Source organism: Papio anubis, chromosome 13, assembly GCF_008728515.1.
Source record: "Papio anubis isolate 15944 chromosome 13, Panubis1.0, whole genome shotgun sequence".
NCBI lineage: Eukaryota > Metazoa > Chordata > Mammalia > Primates > Cercopithecidae > Papio > Papio anubis.
In genome coordinates, this window is record NC_044988.1 from 74,141,564 (window position 1) to 74,157,976 (window position 16,413).

General features: G+C 44.7%; 1 protein-coding gene across 5 annotated transcripts in view; it reads right to left on the reverse strand.

Annotated features, from left to right (window-relative positions):
- ABCA1 (ATP binding cassette subfamily A member 1) overlaps window positions 1–16,413 on the reverse strand; it is a 146,653-nt gene that overhangs the window by 92,327 nt on the left and 37,913 nt on the right. For 4 of the 5 annotated variants that reach the window (XR_004177955.1, XR_002517478.2, XM_009188378.4 and 1 more), the window contains exons 3-5: window positions 14,427–14,520; window positions 9,717–9,858; window positions 8,340–8,458 (exon numbers count right to left, since the gene is read on the reverse strand). Coding sequence is in view for 3 of the 5 variants with exons in the window: in XM_009188378.4 (XP_009186642.1) it covers window positions 8,340–8,458; window positions 9,717–9,858; window positions 14,427–14,520 (355 nt within the window). In the remaining 2 variants the exon portion in view is untranslated. Of the gene's footprint in view, window positions 1–8,339; window positions 8,459–9,716; window positions 9,859–14,426; window positions 14,521–16,413 lie in introns of those variants that run through there. The other variant, XM_031654365.1, reaches the window with a different exon arrangement.

Below are 16,413 nucleotides of genomic sequence, written 5' to 3' on the forward strand. Positions count from 1 at the left end.
CTATCAGTAAATCCGACAGCCAGAGAGGCATGACCCTTTTCCCTAAGTAAAATCCAGTATAACCCCTAACTTCCAAAAAGTATTAGTCACAGCCATATCACAAAGGTCAAACAGGCCGGGCATGGTGGCTCACACCTGTAATCCCAGCACTTTGGGAGGCTGACGCACCTGACGTCAGGAGTTTAACATGACAAACATGGTCAGGAGTTCAATTGGTCAACACGGCATAAACCCCATCTCCACTAAAAAATATAAAAATTAGGCAGGCATGGTGGCTAGTGCCTGTAATCCTAGCTATTCAGGAGGCTGAGGCAGGAAGAATTGATTAAACCCAGGAGGCAGAGGTTGCAGTGAGCCAAGATCGTGCCACTGCACTCACGCCAGCCTGGGTGACAGAGTGGGACTCCGTCTCAAAAAAAAAAAAAAAAAAAAAGGCCGGGCGCAGTGGTTCATGCCTGTAATCTCAGTACTTTGGGAGGCTGAGGTAGGTGGATCACGAGGTCAGGAGTTCGAGACCGGCCTGACCAACATGGTGAAACCCCGTCTCTACTAAAAATACAAAAATTAGCAGGGTGTGGTGGCGGGCGCCTGTTATCCCAGCTACTCAGGAGGCTGAGGCAGGAGAATCACTTGAATCCGGGAGGCAGAGGTTGCAGTGAGCTGAGATCGCACCACTGCACTCCAGCCTGTGCGACAGAGCAAGACTCCATCTCAAAAAAAAAAAAAAAAAGAAAGAAAGAAAGAAAGAAAAAAGAAAAAGAAAGGCCAAACAAGCCAGATTCATGCCATGAACATAAGGGAAGTGGCAGCTGAGCCACTGACTCCACACAAAAGTCCGGCTGAAGGGAGAGAGAAACTCCAGACCCAAGTCAGGATGGCAGACTGCTGCCCCGGATCTCTCTGCCAGTCCTGTCCCTTGCCGCCCCTTGACCTCAACAAGTGATATGTCCTCCAAAGGGGTCATCTCCAGCCCAGTGACAAAACGTCCAAAGATATTTTTTATCTTTTCCTGGCAAAATCCTTATAAGCTCCAGAGAGCTTCACATCCTTAAAAAAAAAGATATTTCAGAAGCCCCCAAATCAGGAGCCATACCAGGCCAGTTGCAGCCCTAGTCCTCACTGGAGAAGGCAAGATAAGGAACTCCAGGCCATGGAAGAGAACCATGAATGTTGTACGCTATCCAACTCAGATCATCACAGTTCTCACGCAGAGTGCCATTCACACGGACTGCGGTATGTATGTACCCCCAGAAACGGCTTGTCAGCCCTAGGAACAGCTTGAAAGCCACCCCTACCTGTTCTAGCCAAATTCAGCAGGTCTAGAAAATGACCTTTGCGGTCCCACACAGCACTCACTGGGCTTCTGGAGTTAAAAGGTACTGGTGTGGCCGTAACTTCGGACAGGGCAAGACACCTGCAGAGCTAAGATCTTGACTCAGAAGTTGCTGAGTTCCATGTACAGTAGAGAGAGAGGCTACCTGGCTTCCAGCCACACCACAGAATCCACAGCCCTGCCCACACCACTTGGGTCATGCCAGCTATAAAAAGATGGAGAACTTCCCCAGGTGCCCCACAAGTCTAGGTTCTATTTCCAGACCAGCACAAGCAATGGCAAGGCTAAGGGATTGGCTATGGGGGATGTAGCAGTGGACAAGGGCCTCGCTAAATGTGGAAACGGGAAACAGAGGGGAGCTGGGGAACTTCTCAGAGGGGATGTAAGGATGGCCTACCCCAGAAAGGCAAGAGGCTTCAGCTCCAGCATATGCACTTCCCAACTATGAGCCAAGGAGGACGTCCCAACCACTGCAAGGAGGTACCTGCTCAAGAGCGGACTCTGTGCACAGTGCAACTTGGAGTTGAAGGAGAGTCTGTAGTCAAGATTTCAGGATGTGGGAGAGGAGCAGGCCTTGGGACCAAGTGGATGGCTGAGCAGAAATGTTCAGTAGGAAGTAGGCTAATGGACCCATTAGCTATCACTAAGCAATACATTTTAAGTAGCTGAAAAGGAAATATACAGTAAAAATAAGACAGCAAAGGGTCCTCTCCTTCTCCAGCCCAGCCATGATTCTCAGCAGCAACAACCCCATCAGAAAGGCCTTAGCTTGGGTCAGTCTGCTTCTCACCCCACCTGAGAATGCCAGATTCACCAGAGAGGGGGCACAGCGATGGCAGGTGGCTTGGAGTGGGGAGTGAGGATGACTCCAGGGCAAGGGAAGGAAGCTTTGGAAGGGGAGCAGTGCTTCTTGCCCCACCATGCCCTGGCAGGAGCAGATGCAGATGGGGGCCTGAGGCTGACACAAGTTGGTAGGGGGCTCTCTTTTAAAAAAAAAAAAAAATATATATATATATATATATATTTTAAATCCTACTTTTGCAAACTTTATAAAAACATACCGCTGTGTAAACATATTGCTAAGACCCCCAGAGAGGACCTTGAAAATGAAAGGGGCTATGAAAAATAAAATATTTTTAGCTTCCCAGTAAATCTACTTTAGGCCTCTGGGTTCATGGCTGCCCTTCTAGTAAAGTTCTGGGAGGCAATTCTGTGAAAGAAAGAAGACCAAGACTTTCTGAAGAACTTCTGTCATCATTATTATTCGTAGGCTCTGTTGACCTGGGTTCACACAAGGGAATCAACTTTATAATACAATTTTTTAAAGCACTTTTACTTGACCCTCACAATACCCTGCCGTGTGAAGGGCAGGTATTTTATTTTCTCCCACCTTCATTCCACAACGATTCACTAACGGCTCACCATGCACCCACTACTGTGCTGAGGCTTGGGATGGAACCATGAACAAGGAGCCCACCTTGCCCTCAAGGGGCTATAGTCTAGCAGACAAGCCCACATCCTGGGGTAGTCCCAGGTGATCCCCCATGCAAGTACTGACCAAGTTTCTGGGCTGAAGCATTTTCTGGTTGTTTCACCAAAGTTCCAATTTCAAGGCAAAGAAACTTAAGGCCCAGAGAGGCCGAACAAATGGCAAAGGCCAAACAGTCAGCCAGGAACAGAAGGGGAAGCAAAGCAACTCGAATTTATTATGTGTCAACTGTGGGCTATGAGCTTCACTATCAGTCATTCACAGACATCATCTAATTTAATGCTCAGTGACCCTCAGGGCACCTAATCTTCAGGTAAACTCTAGGTCAGAAAGCATCAACACACGCCCAAAGTTCACACTTAATGAGGGACGGAGCATGGATTTCTTCCCAAAATGAATCTTAATACAAAGCCCCACACTTACTTTTATTACAATGTTTTCCAATCTTCAATCATTTACAAACTACTCTCACAAGTTTTACCATATTCACATAAAATGTTTCTTTTGAATTAACTTTAATTATATTTTTCCTGCTGAACATCCTCCTAAGCAATAATTTCCATGAAATTGCAATTTGATGTGGGTTAAAATTAAAAGTTCTCATTCACGTACTGCCTAAAATCATCCCAGATACCACACAAAACTCACCCAGAGAAACACTTATGTGTGTCAGTCTGCATCTCACAGAGACAAAATACAGGCATGTCACTTTCCCTAGGGTTTCTGAGGATTTATCCAATTTTTACATCTGAGTTGCAGTCATCATAGGGATTTAAGATGAATGAATGCTTTTCACACTGCCTTGCAAACATTAATTAATTTAGCCACCACTCAACTTGTGTGCCTGTACTCTGGTTTGGGAAGAAAATAATAAAATGTCTAAAAGGTTCCAGTGATGAGAAAAGTGGGTGAGGCACCCTGTAAGACTTCCTCCGTGGATTTCTTATTAGGATGATTTCAAGGATAATTCAAAGATTTGTCCACGGCTTAATTCCTGAAACAAGAGTTCTTCCCAGTTGAAAGATTATTAAAACAGCACAATAGAGCACTGTAGAAGGAGAACTGCCTGGAGCAGCAGGGGAGTTTAGCCATGATTTATTCCCAAAATATCCCTTCTGTGGGTTGTGTAGACTTGGGACAGTCACTTCCCCCTTCTGGGTCAGATTCTTCTCTAGAATAGAAATTCCATACGGAGAGGAGCCATATTTGTTTCGGACACCTCTGTGTCTCGGCACTTAGAACAGTGATTGGCATATAGGAGATGCTCAATAAATAAAGATTGAATGATTGAATCAACTCATTTATCTATAAATGAAATCACCAGTCTCTAACATCTCTTCCAAAAAGTGGAAATAAAACAACGCTGTAGCCAAGGAAATCATGAGAGTATCTGTGTAGAGACCCCCATATCTACAGATCATCTGGGGATAGTCCAATGAATTTAGCAGATGCAACTGAAGGAAAGAACAAGATAAACTTTCCAGCTGGAGCACAGAAGCAGGAGCTCAGTGGCCCAGCACTGATTACAGCATAGGCCTGAGCGGTAGAGTCTACAGGAAAGGTTGGTCTCCACTGGACTGATCCAAGCTTCAAGTCTTTGTCCCACAGTTACCAATGACTTGAATGAGGCCAAAGAGAGTTGTTTATCACATCTCTAGATGACAAGAAAGGAGTAGCAGATAAAACACATGGCAAAATCAGAATCTAAAATGGTTTTGGGAGGATGGCATAGGGAATCTAAACATGTAAAACAGAAAAAAGACATTTTTCCCTTTAGTCCAAAAAGCCAACAATACAACAAAGAAATGGAGACCAAGTAACTTGCAATTCTGCATATTTAAAATAATCACAATTTTGTTTGAGTACACACGGAATATGAGTCAACAAGGTGACGTGAATGCCAGAATACCTAATGCAATCTCAGACTGCATTAACGGAAATGCAGCACTCAGAACAAGGGAGGAAAAAATCCCTTTCTCCTCTGTGCCAGACTACTTTTGTAATTTCCAGTAAACTTCAAGAAGCACACAGACACACTGAAACACAACCAGAGAGGCAGAAATGGGGAGGAAAAACATTCCGGAAGAGGAAGGGAGGCCATTTTGCCTAAAAAATCATGGACTTTGGGAAAACAGTGAAAGAAAAACATGAGAGCTGTCTTCAAATATTTCAAGGAAAATAAAATTAGACTTGTTTTCTAGAAAGCATAACAGGGTGGTGAATAGTTTCTAACAATTAGAGATGTCAACACTCAGGATGAGCTACTTAGTGAGCAGTAGGTCCCCACCCTGGGAAGGTGGGTGTGTGGTAAACGAGGTGAATGAGGACAAAGCTCCAAACCAGATCAGTTTCAAGGATCCTCCCAGCCCTGAGAGAGACAGCACAGGAGGGCCAAGTTCATCATGCTGTGATGGGGGGTCAGTGCAGAGAAACACAGGTCTCTAAGTGGGGATTCAAACTGACATACGCCAGTCTCAGCTTCTCTCTGAAATCAGCAGAGTGCTATTCACAATCAGCAAAAAGTTGGCCAGGTGCAGTGGCTCATGCCTGTAATCCCAGCCCTTTGGGAGGCCGAGGCAGGAGGATCACTTGAGTCCAGGAAGTCGAGGTTGCAGTGAGCTGTAAGTGCACCACTGCACTCTAGCCTGAAAACAGAAAGAGACCCTGTCTCTAAAAGAAATAAAAATTTAAAAAATATATATATTTAAACAAATAAATAAGTAAATAAAAACAAAATCAGCAAAAAGTTACTGATTTCCTGTAGGAAAAGGCAGTGTTTCTGTGTATTTCCCCCTATACTGAGGCCTGCTTTGTGCTACAAGACAAGCAAAGAAAGAAGGAATTTAAGAAACAGCTAGGCCGGGCCTGGTGGCTCACACCTATAATCCCAGCACTTTGGGAGGCTGAGGCAGGTGGATCATGAGGTCAGAAGTTCGAGACCAGCCTGGCCAACATAGTTGAAACCCCATCTCTACTAAAAATACAAAAAATAACTGGGCGCAGTGGCAGGCGCCTGTAATCCCAGCTACTCAGGAGACTGAGGTAAGAGAATTGCTTGAATTCGAGGGGCGGAGGTTGCAGTGAGCCGAGATCATGCCACTGCACTCCAGCCTGGGTGACAGGTGAGACTCCATCTCAAAAAAAAAAGTTAAAAAAGAAAGAAACAGCTGCAGGGCAGAAAAGGGGACATACTTAGTGAACAGAGAGATATGAAACAAGCACCAACATAATAATACACTCAAAATCCAAGGGACCTGCTCTCCTCAGAGCTGTGCACACAACTGTAGAGTTTTTAGACACAGATTTGGCCTCTCTTCTCCACCTAACTCATGTCTCCAGTTTCTCAAAGAAAGCCAGGTGCAGTGGCTCACGTCCATAATCCCAGCACTTTGGGAGGCCAAGGTGGGCGGACCATGAAGTCAGGAGATTGAGACCACCCTGGCCAACATGGTGAAATTCCGTCTCTACTAAAAATACAAAATGTAGCTGGGCATGGTGGCACACGCCTGTAGTCCTAGCTACTGAGGAGGCTGAGGCAGGAGAATCGCTTGAACCCAGGAGGCGGGGGCTGCAGTGAGGCGAGATCGCGCCACTGCACTCCAGCCTGGCAACAGAGCGAGACTCTGTCTCAAAAAATAAAAGAAAGGAAATAAAAGAAGAAGAAGAAAAGAAAACTAGTGGTGTTTTAAGGCAGTCTCCTCCCCTAAGATCAGAAAGTCTGCTTGACTACTTAACCCATCAGCCAGTCTATTTCAACTGCCACACAAACTGCAAGGCAGAAGAACAAGGCCAGATGCTTAGAAATGCATCGCTGTCTTATAAGAATACTGGCTCGCATTTATTGGGAATCTACTATGTGCCAGATACTGCATTAGGTTTTATAGTTTACACTTCAAGTTAGCTGCTATTTTATAGTTGAGGAAATTAAGGCTGAGGGGTTAAATGGCTTGGTTGAGATGTCACCACTCCAAAAAAAATCATAATTCATATTCACTAAGTGCTTCCTATGTGCCAAATATTGTTTTTAAGCAATTACATGTGTTATCTCATTAACAGGTAAGAAGAGGTGTCTGAAAGGGTGCTAACTAACTTATTCACAAAGTCATGCACCCACAAGGTAATTGTGCTAGCACTCTTTCCTCTGCACCATGCTGTCTCTTGCTACAGAAGTAAAGGAAATATCCCCAGTTCTGCGTCTGGTCAACCAGCAGGGGCTCTCCAGTAAATAAGGAAGGACTGAGGCTTTGATCAGGGGTTGCTACCTCTCTGTCTCCTGCACCAGAAGAAACGCCCATGTGCAAGACCAGGACCTGCAGGTCCAGGAAACAGCATCTCGATGGCCTGGCTGTGCAGCCACGAGTGGTGTAAGTGGAAGCTCCAAGCATAGCCATACCTCTCTCTGCTGTGAAGCAGCACCTCCTCCATGCCACCCCTAAGACAGCTTTGCTTCCCTTTGTCATCAGGTCCCACATTGCCCATTGCCTCTTTTCCTGCCCGAGGAAAGCACAGTTCTGTATGCCTTTAAAAAAATCCCTCAAATCGGAGTCTGGTTTAAACTCTAGCTTTACCATTTCTTCTTTTGCCAAATGGAAAACAAACTGGTAGGCCTTTCAGCAAAGGCCAGCCAATTCCATCCCTCCCTAAGAACCAAACAGAATAAAAAGCACTTCCCTGGAGCAGTGGTAGTCATTGGTCCATGATGGGGAGGAGTAATTTATCACTGACATTGTTTAGAACCACCGGCGCATGGTAATAATAAAATGCAAACCAACTTTTATCGGCTTCGTTATTGCTTCTATATTCTCTACAGACCATGCACGTGCCATTACTGACTGCAATCAGCCAGCTGCTCCCACCAGCCTCTGTCCCCTTGCCAGGCCACTGCCTAGGAGGCGCTGCTCTGATGCTATGGCAGCCAATGCCTCAGTCAGCAAATGCCCACTCCTCAGATACTTCCTGGATGGCACGCAATAAATTGCCTGGATACTTACCAGATCAGAGGTACAGATTTCACTTTTTAAAGATAACAAGTTCAAATGCACATCAGACTAATTTAAATGACTAGGGGAAAATGAATTGCATGTTCTTTTTAGACATAAGTGCTTAACTTTCACTTATCCATATCAAGTTGCAACTTTAATTGCTCTTATATGCGCAGAAATACCCTGTCTATAAATCTATCCATTCATTGCAACCATATGGCCAACTCCAAAAAAATGCAGCAGGCAGCAATCTGCACCCCTAGCTGTCCCTAAGGCCAAGACTGTAATATTCTTCTCTGGGGACTTTTCTTCTGTCTTCCCAGAGGAGATTAGTACATCACTGTCTGTGGCAACCAGCTCCCCTAGTTTCTTCACCAATGCCTCCTGCAGAGGGGCCCTACAGGCCAGCCACCAAGGAGAAAAACCCCTTGGGGAAAATCTAATGGGAACAAGCCCCAGACACCTGGGCTACTCTCTTTCCCCGGTGCAGGTCAATTTCCAATTATAAACTGATGCAGAGAAGGTTTTCACTTACTTGAGCTGGATTTCTTGATCCGCTGTAATGTTCTCAGAACTTTGCGCATGTCCTTCATGCTGGTGTCTTTCTGGCTGTATAAAAGAAGCTTGCGAGCATCTGAGAACAGGCGAGACACACTGTAAAGCGTGCAAGAAAAGGAGAAAGGCTCTTGTTAGGCCAACTGCCTCTGCTGCTTTACAAAAGTGACTGCCAAGTGCACACGACTCAGCCTGGCTCCCAGTCCTCCACAGTCTGGCCGTGGCCCACTCCTATGGCTCCCCACACCCAGCTCCATTCATCACCATGTTCCCTCCCTCACCCGTCATCAGGGCCCCAAATGCCCTTCTCCATTGGTCAACACACCCAAATCTTACCACCCTTCAAGGCCTGGCTCACCATGCGTGTGCACACACATGCATGTACACACATGCCCCCAGGGCTGACTTATCCATGAGGCACAGTAGGCTCAGTGGCCTGGGCCTGGGATACTCTTAAGGGCATATTAAAATGTTTTAATTTATTTTAAAAGCAGAATTAAAAGTTAATACACTAAAAATGTATAAATAATCATGAATCTGGTCTGGATTGTATTCATCTTTATACCAATGCAGTCATGAAATATAATTTTTAATATTGTTGTATGGAAGGGGCCCGTGGAGGCTACAAAGCCAGTCTAGGGTCCATGAACATGACAGTGTGGCCCTGCGTGCCACAGCTGCAGCTTCCTCAGGATTGTCCTGAGCCACATCCCACAGTCCTTAGTCCATCCTAACTCACATCACGGTCCTGTGCATTTGAAGAAACCTCAATGTCTCATTTGGGAGACATTTATTATGCCCATACTTATGTCCAGGCACTGAAGCCAGGAGCCAGGAATACAAAGGGAAGGGGCAGCATCCTGCTTTGCTCAGGGAGCTCACACTCAGGGGAGAAAGACCTGCAGACATTGTAGTCTGATGGGGCAGTGACAGAGGTGAGAGAGGTGATCTGATGCAGAGAAGACAGAACTCCCCTAGCCTTGGCTGTCAGCTCCTCATGGGCAAGGACCCTTCCAGCGTGCGTCTCTGTGCCAGCCCCTACCCCCTAGCTCCTAGAGTCAGCCCATTCAGATGCGCGTCTGCTGAATGATATCATTAACAACATATAGTATATTCCAAAATAGCTAGCAGACAGGACTTGAAATGTTCACAACATACAGAAATGATAAATACTCGAGGTGATGGATACCCCAAATACCCCAAATTCTCCCTTCCCTCATTCTGCAGACTCTATCACACAAGCATTTACAAAAGCAACTTCACTTAAATCCAGCCATTCAGAATTCTCCAGAGGATAAGAAGGGAAGCAAAAGGATTAACTGACAAGTTTGGAAAGAAAACCTGATCTGATACTTACATGGATTTGTTAAAGTTTCCAACAACTCCGGGAGCCTCCCCAGGAGTCGGGTAACGGAAACAGGGGTTGTTGGCATTACAGATAATCCCCTGAACCCAAGGAAGTGTTCCTGCAGAGGGCATGGCTTTATTTGGAAAATGGCCTGTTGAAATCGAGGAGTAGAAAAACACAGGGAGAAACATTAATTCTCTGAAGCGATTCTGAGGCTCCATTTATACAATGCTTCATGCCAATCTGTCCGTCCCATTCCCCACATCCCAGAGACCTGTCTCTTCTGAATACATCTGACTCTCAGGTGGAAACTTGGCCTTAGATGTCATTCTTAATCTAGTGGACATCATCTGTAGAATGGAGTTCACGACACCAGCGTTGGAGAAGTGATGAGAGAGGTCCTAAGCAGAAAGTCCCTGGCATCCTTAGTTCCTCTTGATGGCCAGCCTCAGCGTTCAGACATAGAGGGGACTTGGGGATGCCCTAAGCCTATTTTTTCATACTCTAAGGAGGTAACTATGGTAAGATAAAGTGGGCCAGGCACAGTGGCTCACGCCTGTAATCCCAGCACTTTGGGAGGCCAAGATGGGTGGATCATCTGAGGTCAGGAGTTCAAGACCACCCTGGCCAACATAGTGAAACTCTATCTCTAATAAGCATATAAAAATTAGATGGGCTTGGTACAAAAATTAGATAGGCTTGGTACAAAAATTAGATGGGCTTGGTGGCAGGCACCTGTAATCCCAGCTACTTGGGAGGCTGAGGTAGGAGGATCACTAGAACTCAGGAGGCGGAGGTTGCAGTGAGCCAAGATAGCGCCACTTCACTCCAGCCTGGGTGACAAGAACAAAACTCCATCTCAAAAAATAAATAAATAAATAAGATAAAGTGACTGACAAAGAACACTCGTGGAGTCAGCTGGCACAACTGGGAGTAGAACCCCCATCTCCATGGTCCCAATCCAAGCCTCTTCCTCACACCTGCAGTTAGACTGGAATTTAGCTCATATCACACCCCTCTGGTACTCTCCTCAGTTTGCCAAAGATTTGTCAGTTTCACCTCCTCTGCCAGCTATAAAGCTCCTCAAGGGCACCAGAAAAACACACGGGCTTGGGGTCTGATGTCGTCTGTGAAGCTTCGTGTTACTATTGTTGTTTTGTCCCTATATTAAAACAATGAGGCCCCATGCACTAGGCCATCCTCTTGCTCCTTCTGTCTTTCTTACAATGAGCTTCTTACCAAAAGGATGATGGGACATATTTGGGCTCAGTCCTAGGATTCAATTTGGCATAGTTGGGTTTGTGGCCGTAATACATGGATGCTGCTTATAAGGATCAAGATTAATAGGCCCTGGACCAGGGGTTCTTAACCCAAGGACCTGTTCAGGTGTGGACAGAAAGGCCAGAGCTCCAGCTTCTATCATATTCTCAGGATTATCTGCGACCCCAAAAGAGTTCACAGTTATCAAGAACCACAGCTCTAGGTGGTGAAGAACAAGTAGCTTCACAAACCAACTGGAATTCACATCCAGTCCCTGCAGCTTGCTAAGCAGCGACTTTGGCCAAGTCACTGGCCCCATACCCTCAGTTTTCTCATCTGTAAAGTGGTGATAAAAGTACAATTAACTTCACAGAGCTGTGGTGAGCATCACATGAGATTTTGCAGGCAAAGCATTTTTGCAGAGTGCCTGGTGCAGGACAAAGGCTCAACAAATGGGCCTATGAGGATTTTTCAGGCACTGTGGAAGTGAATCTACCACAGCACTTACTCTGCTATTGCCCAACAGAACACTCCTTCCATCTCACAGCTACCACCTCCCTCCAAAGTGGGAACCTTGTTTTATTCATCTTTTTATTTTCATACAAATGCACTGAGTCTCCCCAGAAGTTAACCCAAAGTCAGCACTTGCCGCACTTTGCATTTCAGTATAGGGTCTTTCTCTTCTATCCATATTCCAACCAGAAAAGCAACATCCAAAGCAAGGATGTGACAAGATCTGATCACTGTGGCCACCCACTGCAGGGACTCTGGCCTATTGAACATTTACACAGTTAATCTCCCTATCTTCCTGTTAATAGTTCAAGGAAAACCAAACAAGGCCCCTTTACCTAAGTCAGCTGCTCTTCATTCAGGGAGATTTATGTAACCCAACCAAATACTCAAAGGACCAAAAGATTCTCCCCTTTCAACGCCAGGAGATACTGGCACTGTAGACAGAGTGGCACAGGTGAAAAGCAGCACAAGGTAGTGATGGTGAAGGTATTTCAGGTTATCCCTTAGCAGGGGCGGCAAAGGCCCTTCCTTGTACATTCTACCCCATCCTATTTGCAAACAAAAGTAGGATCAGGACTAAGCAGTGGGTACACAGGAAGACAAATAATATAGTGGACTCTCAGGACCCAGGGAAGGTTTTAAGACCTTGATAACTCTGGTTTGAACTGGGGAAGATTTACAGAGAAGAATTTCACACCAGTCCTTTGTTCCTAGGGACAAGACACCTCTTCAAGTTTCGCCTTAACTTTTAACTCTGCTCTTCCAACTAGGTCCCTGGAGGGTGATGAGAACAGAAGGTAAGGTTGCAAGAAGTGCATGGATGTGGCCGGGCATGGTGGCTCATGCCTGTAATCCCAGCACTTTGGGAGGCCGAAGCGGGCAAATCACCTGAGGCCAGGAGTTCAAGACCAGTGTGGTCAATGTGGTGAAACCCTGTCTCTACTAAAAATACAAAAATTAGCCAGACGTGGTGGCACATGTCTGTAGTCTCAGCTATTTGGGAGGCTGAGGCAGGAGGCTCGCTTGAACCTGTGAGGCAGAGGTTGTAGTGAGCGGAGATCATACCACTGCACTCCAGTCTAAGCGACAGAGCGAGACTCCGTCTCAAAACAAACAAACAAAAGAAGTGCACAGATGTAAGGAAAAGTCTCATTTACCATCTATATATACAAGAATTTCAGAACTTTTCTGAAAATTTATGATCTGGAGTCAGACAAATCTAGGTTAAAACTCAACAACTTGCCCAAGATCACAACCTCGGTGAACGGCAGAGGCAGAATACAAACAAACTCCAACTTGTCTGATGCCAAAGACATTTGCTATTTCCACTACACCATCCTGCCTGCTTGTAATCATTCCAGAAAGAATAGTCCAGTAGATGAAAAAACTGAGTTTGCCCTTGAAACTTACACTTCAGTGGCGCTTGGCATAACGCTTAAATAAAATCTAATATGTATTTGCTCATCAATCAAAAAAATATCTTTGGGGTTCCAAAAGAGAAAACAATTATCTCACAGGCATATAAATTGTGTATAAATTTCAGTTTATGCTTTTTTTTTTTTTTTTTTTTTGAGACACAGTCGCACTCTGTTGCCCAGGCTGGAGTACAATGGCATGATCTCAGCTTACTGCAACCTCAGCCTCGCGGGTTCAAACAATTCTCCTGCCTCAGCTCCCCCAGTAGCTGGCATTACAGGTGTGCGCCACCACGCCTGGCTAATTTTTGTATTTTTAGTAGAGATGAGGTTTCACCACGTTGGCCAGGCTGGTTTCAAACTCCTGACCTCAAGTGATCCACCCACCTTGACCTCCCAAAGTGCTGGGATTACAGGCCTGAACCACTGTGCCTGGCCCACTCTTTTCTTCTATGGTGAAATCAGGAAATCATGTCTGAGAAAATTTTTCTTGAGCTGGGGGGGTGGTGTGTGTGTGTGTATTTCATATGACTATGTGTGATGTGCACTAGATAATTAGCAAGTAAATACTGTTGCTGTGTATTGTGAGAAAGATGGGACCAGGCCAAGAAACACAATTAAAAGGTGGCCCTGGCCCCATTGCTTTCCTGGAAGACGAGTATCTCGTAAGCTTGTGCGTCTCCCTAGGGGCATGGACTGATCTGCTTAGCAGTAGGAAAAATCACTGGGGCAGTGAAACTGAAGTCCCAGCTACATTTCTCACATAAATATTGATCCTTTAGATTTAGCCATTTCTGCAGTGTCAATCCACCCACTGAGCCCAGACCTAAGAGAAAGACTGTGATTGTAGGACGATACACTGACAATAATAATATAAGGTAGGTATTACTATTCCCTTTTAAAAAGAAGCTGAAATCACTTGTCCCAGGTCATATGCTTAGTGAATGCTGACACCAGAATTCATACCCAGGTAACCTGACATCTGGAGCTTGCGTTCTTAGCCACTACTGTATTTTCTATGCTCACTGTAAAGGCTGTTATCAAAATACATGATTGACAGTCAGATGATCTGCGTTCTATTCAAGGTTGTTATGAGAATAAAATAATATTAGTAAAACTGAGAAGTTCTACACAAATGTTGCTTAAAATGATGTGTTCCATGATTTGCAACGTGTGATTAAGACATCATGCATATGGAAAAGACTAAGTGTTAAGGCATTATCTTAAATGTGCTTTTGAATCACCACTTTCTAAAATTATCAGTAAAGTTATTTTATTTTCATGATTTAAAAATGTGTAAAAGAGATGTTGGCTATTGTTATAATTACAATTATCACCATTCACTAGGACTGAAAATAGTCTCCTGAGTTCATGCCTTATCAAAAAATGAGAAGCCTAGGTTTTTCTGATCCAAACCATGCGTGATGTTTCTCAAAGACGGCATCTTTGGAAAAGTCCAATTTAGCCCACGTTCATTGCCTGGATTTTCCCTGCCATTGGTGAGTCTCAGGTAACATCCACAGTTACTTACATTCATGTTGTTCATAGGGTGGGTAGCTCAGCCGAACAGAGATCAGGATCAGGAAGATAAATAGAGGCCAGGCCACTTCCAGCAGCAGCTGACACTGAATGGAAAATAAGACAGAATACTGTAAATTTCAAAATAACACGGATGTCCAATGCTACTGGGATTTAGGAAATCCACAGAAAACTTCATCTACTAATTAATCAATTTCTCCAGTCTCTCCCACCACTCTCTAAGCTTTAACAGAACTGTTTGGAGTTCCGACCTTTTAATACACCATTCCATATACCTCTGTGTCTTCCCTTAGGTAAGGGAAGATGTTTCCTATCCTGCTTTATCTGGTTCACTTCTACTCATTCTTCAGGATGCATCCTGGCATAATTTCCTTTACTAAAATCTCAGCCTGAGCTAGAAGCCCTTCTCCCGTGCTACTCCAGTAACCCAGGCACACTCCTCCTGTAGCATTTTCCTGGAGCTCTTGAAATCATCTGTTTTTATTGCTGGCTTCCTCAGCACACTGAGCACTCTGAAAGCAGGCACCCATCCGAGTCTCTCTGCATCCCCAGCCTTAGCACAGTGTCAGGTACGTGGTGACTATGTTGAAAGGAGAGGACCAGGGCAACCTGCTGTGCTAAATACACACAACCCTTGCTCCTCTAATTGCACAGAAAGCTGCTCCCTATGAGGCAGAGAAGAGGGCTCTCAATGACAATGAAAATTCACACATAGTTCCACATTGACTTGTGTGCACGCAGGACTGTAAAGAGACAGGGCGAAGTCCTTCCCCATCTGTCCAGGTCTGGTCACCATCTTCTCCAATGAGTTAAAAGATCATTGAACTTATAAGCAAGCATGATACACTGGTTAAAGCAATGAGGTTTCTCCAAAGGAAAACCCTGCCTCAGTGAGTTACTAGGGGATAAATCAGCAGAAAGACAAGATGGAAATCACTAGACGTAATGTAACTGAGCCAGTAGTGTTCAGACAACTAGTTACATTGCCTGAAGTCATCACCTCTCCCATTCCTAATTCATTTCCGTATTTCAACATTGTAATCAACATAAATACCAAAGAGCCCAAAAGAGTCACGGGGTCTTGTGTTTAAGAGTAATTATACCTTATAACTGTGGCTTCAGAGTCACAGAGCCAAAAGAGCACTGGTATGAAATCCCTTTTTGTCTTTTTTTTTTTTAAAAAAAAGCAACAGATTGGGCTGGGTGCACTGGTTCATGCCTGTAATCCCAGCACTTTGGGAGGCTGAGGTGGATGGATCACCTAAGGTCAGGAATTCGAGACCAGACTGGTGAACATGGTGAAACCCTGTCTCTACTAAAAATACAAAAAAAGTAGCTGGGCATAGTGTTGGGTGCATGTAATCCCAGCTACTTGGGAGGTTGAGGCAGAACTGCTTGAACCCAGGAGGCGGAGGTTGCAGTGAGCTGAGATTGTGCCACTGCACTCCAGCCGGGGCGACAGAGCAAAACTGCGTCTCAAAAAAAAAAAAAGCAAAGATTTTGTTTTTGAGACAGGGTCTTGCTCCACCGTCCAGGCTAGGCTATGATCTAGAGATCATAGCTTACTGTAACGTCAAACTCTTGGGCTCAAGTGATCCTCTCCCCCAGGGCTCCCAAACTGCTGGAATTACAGGCATAAGCCACTGCACTCAGCCGATGCAGAAATTTTTCTTGATCTTCGAGTCCTTATATTTTTACGGAAAATTTGAAAATAAAAAATACAGAAAAGTTTAAAAAGGTAAATATAAATCACCTTAATCCTACCTCTAAGAGATAATCCCTAGTAAACTGAACCAAAAATGGTTCTCTGTTAATATCTTTTGTCTTTTTTCACGCTTACATAAATAATATTTTTTCTCTACAATATTGAGACTATGCAGCACATATACTTCTGTATTCTGCTTTTTCATTTAACATCATACTGGGAGAGCATTTCCCATGACATAAAATATGCTCTTAAAACATGTCTTGTAATGTCT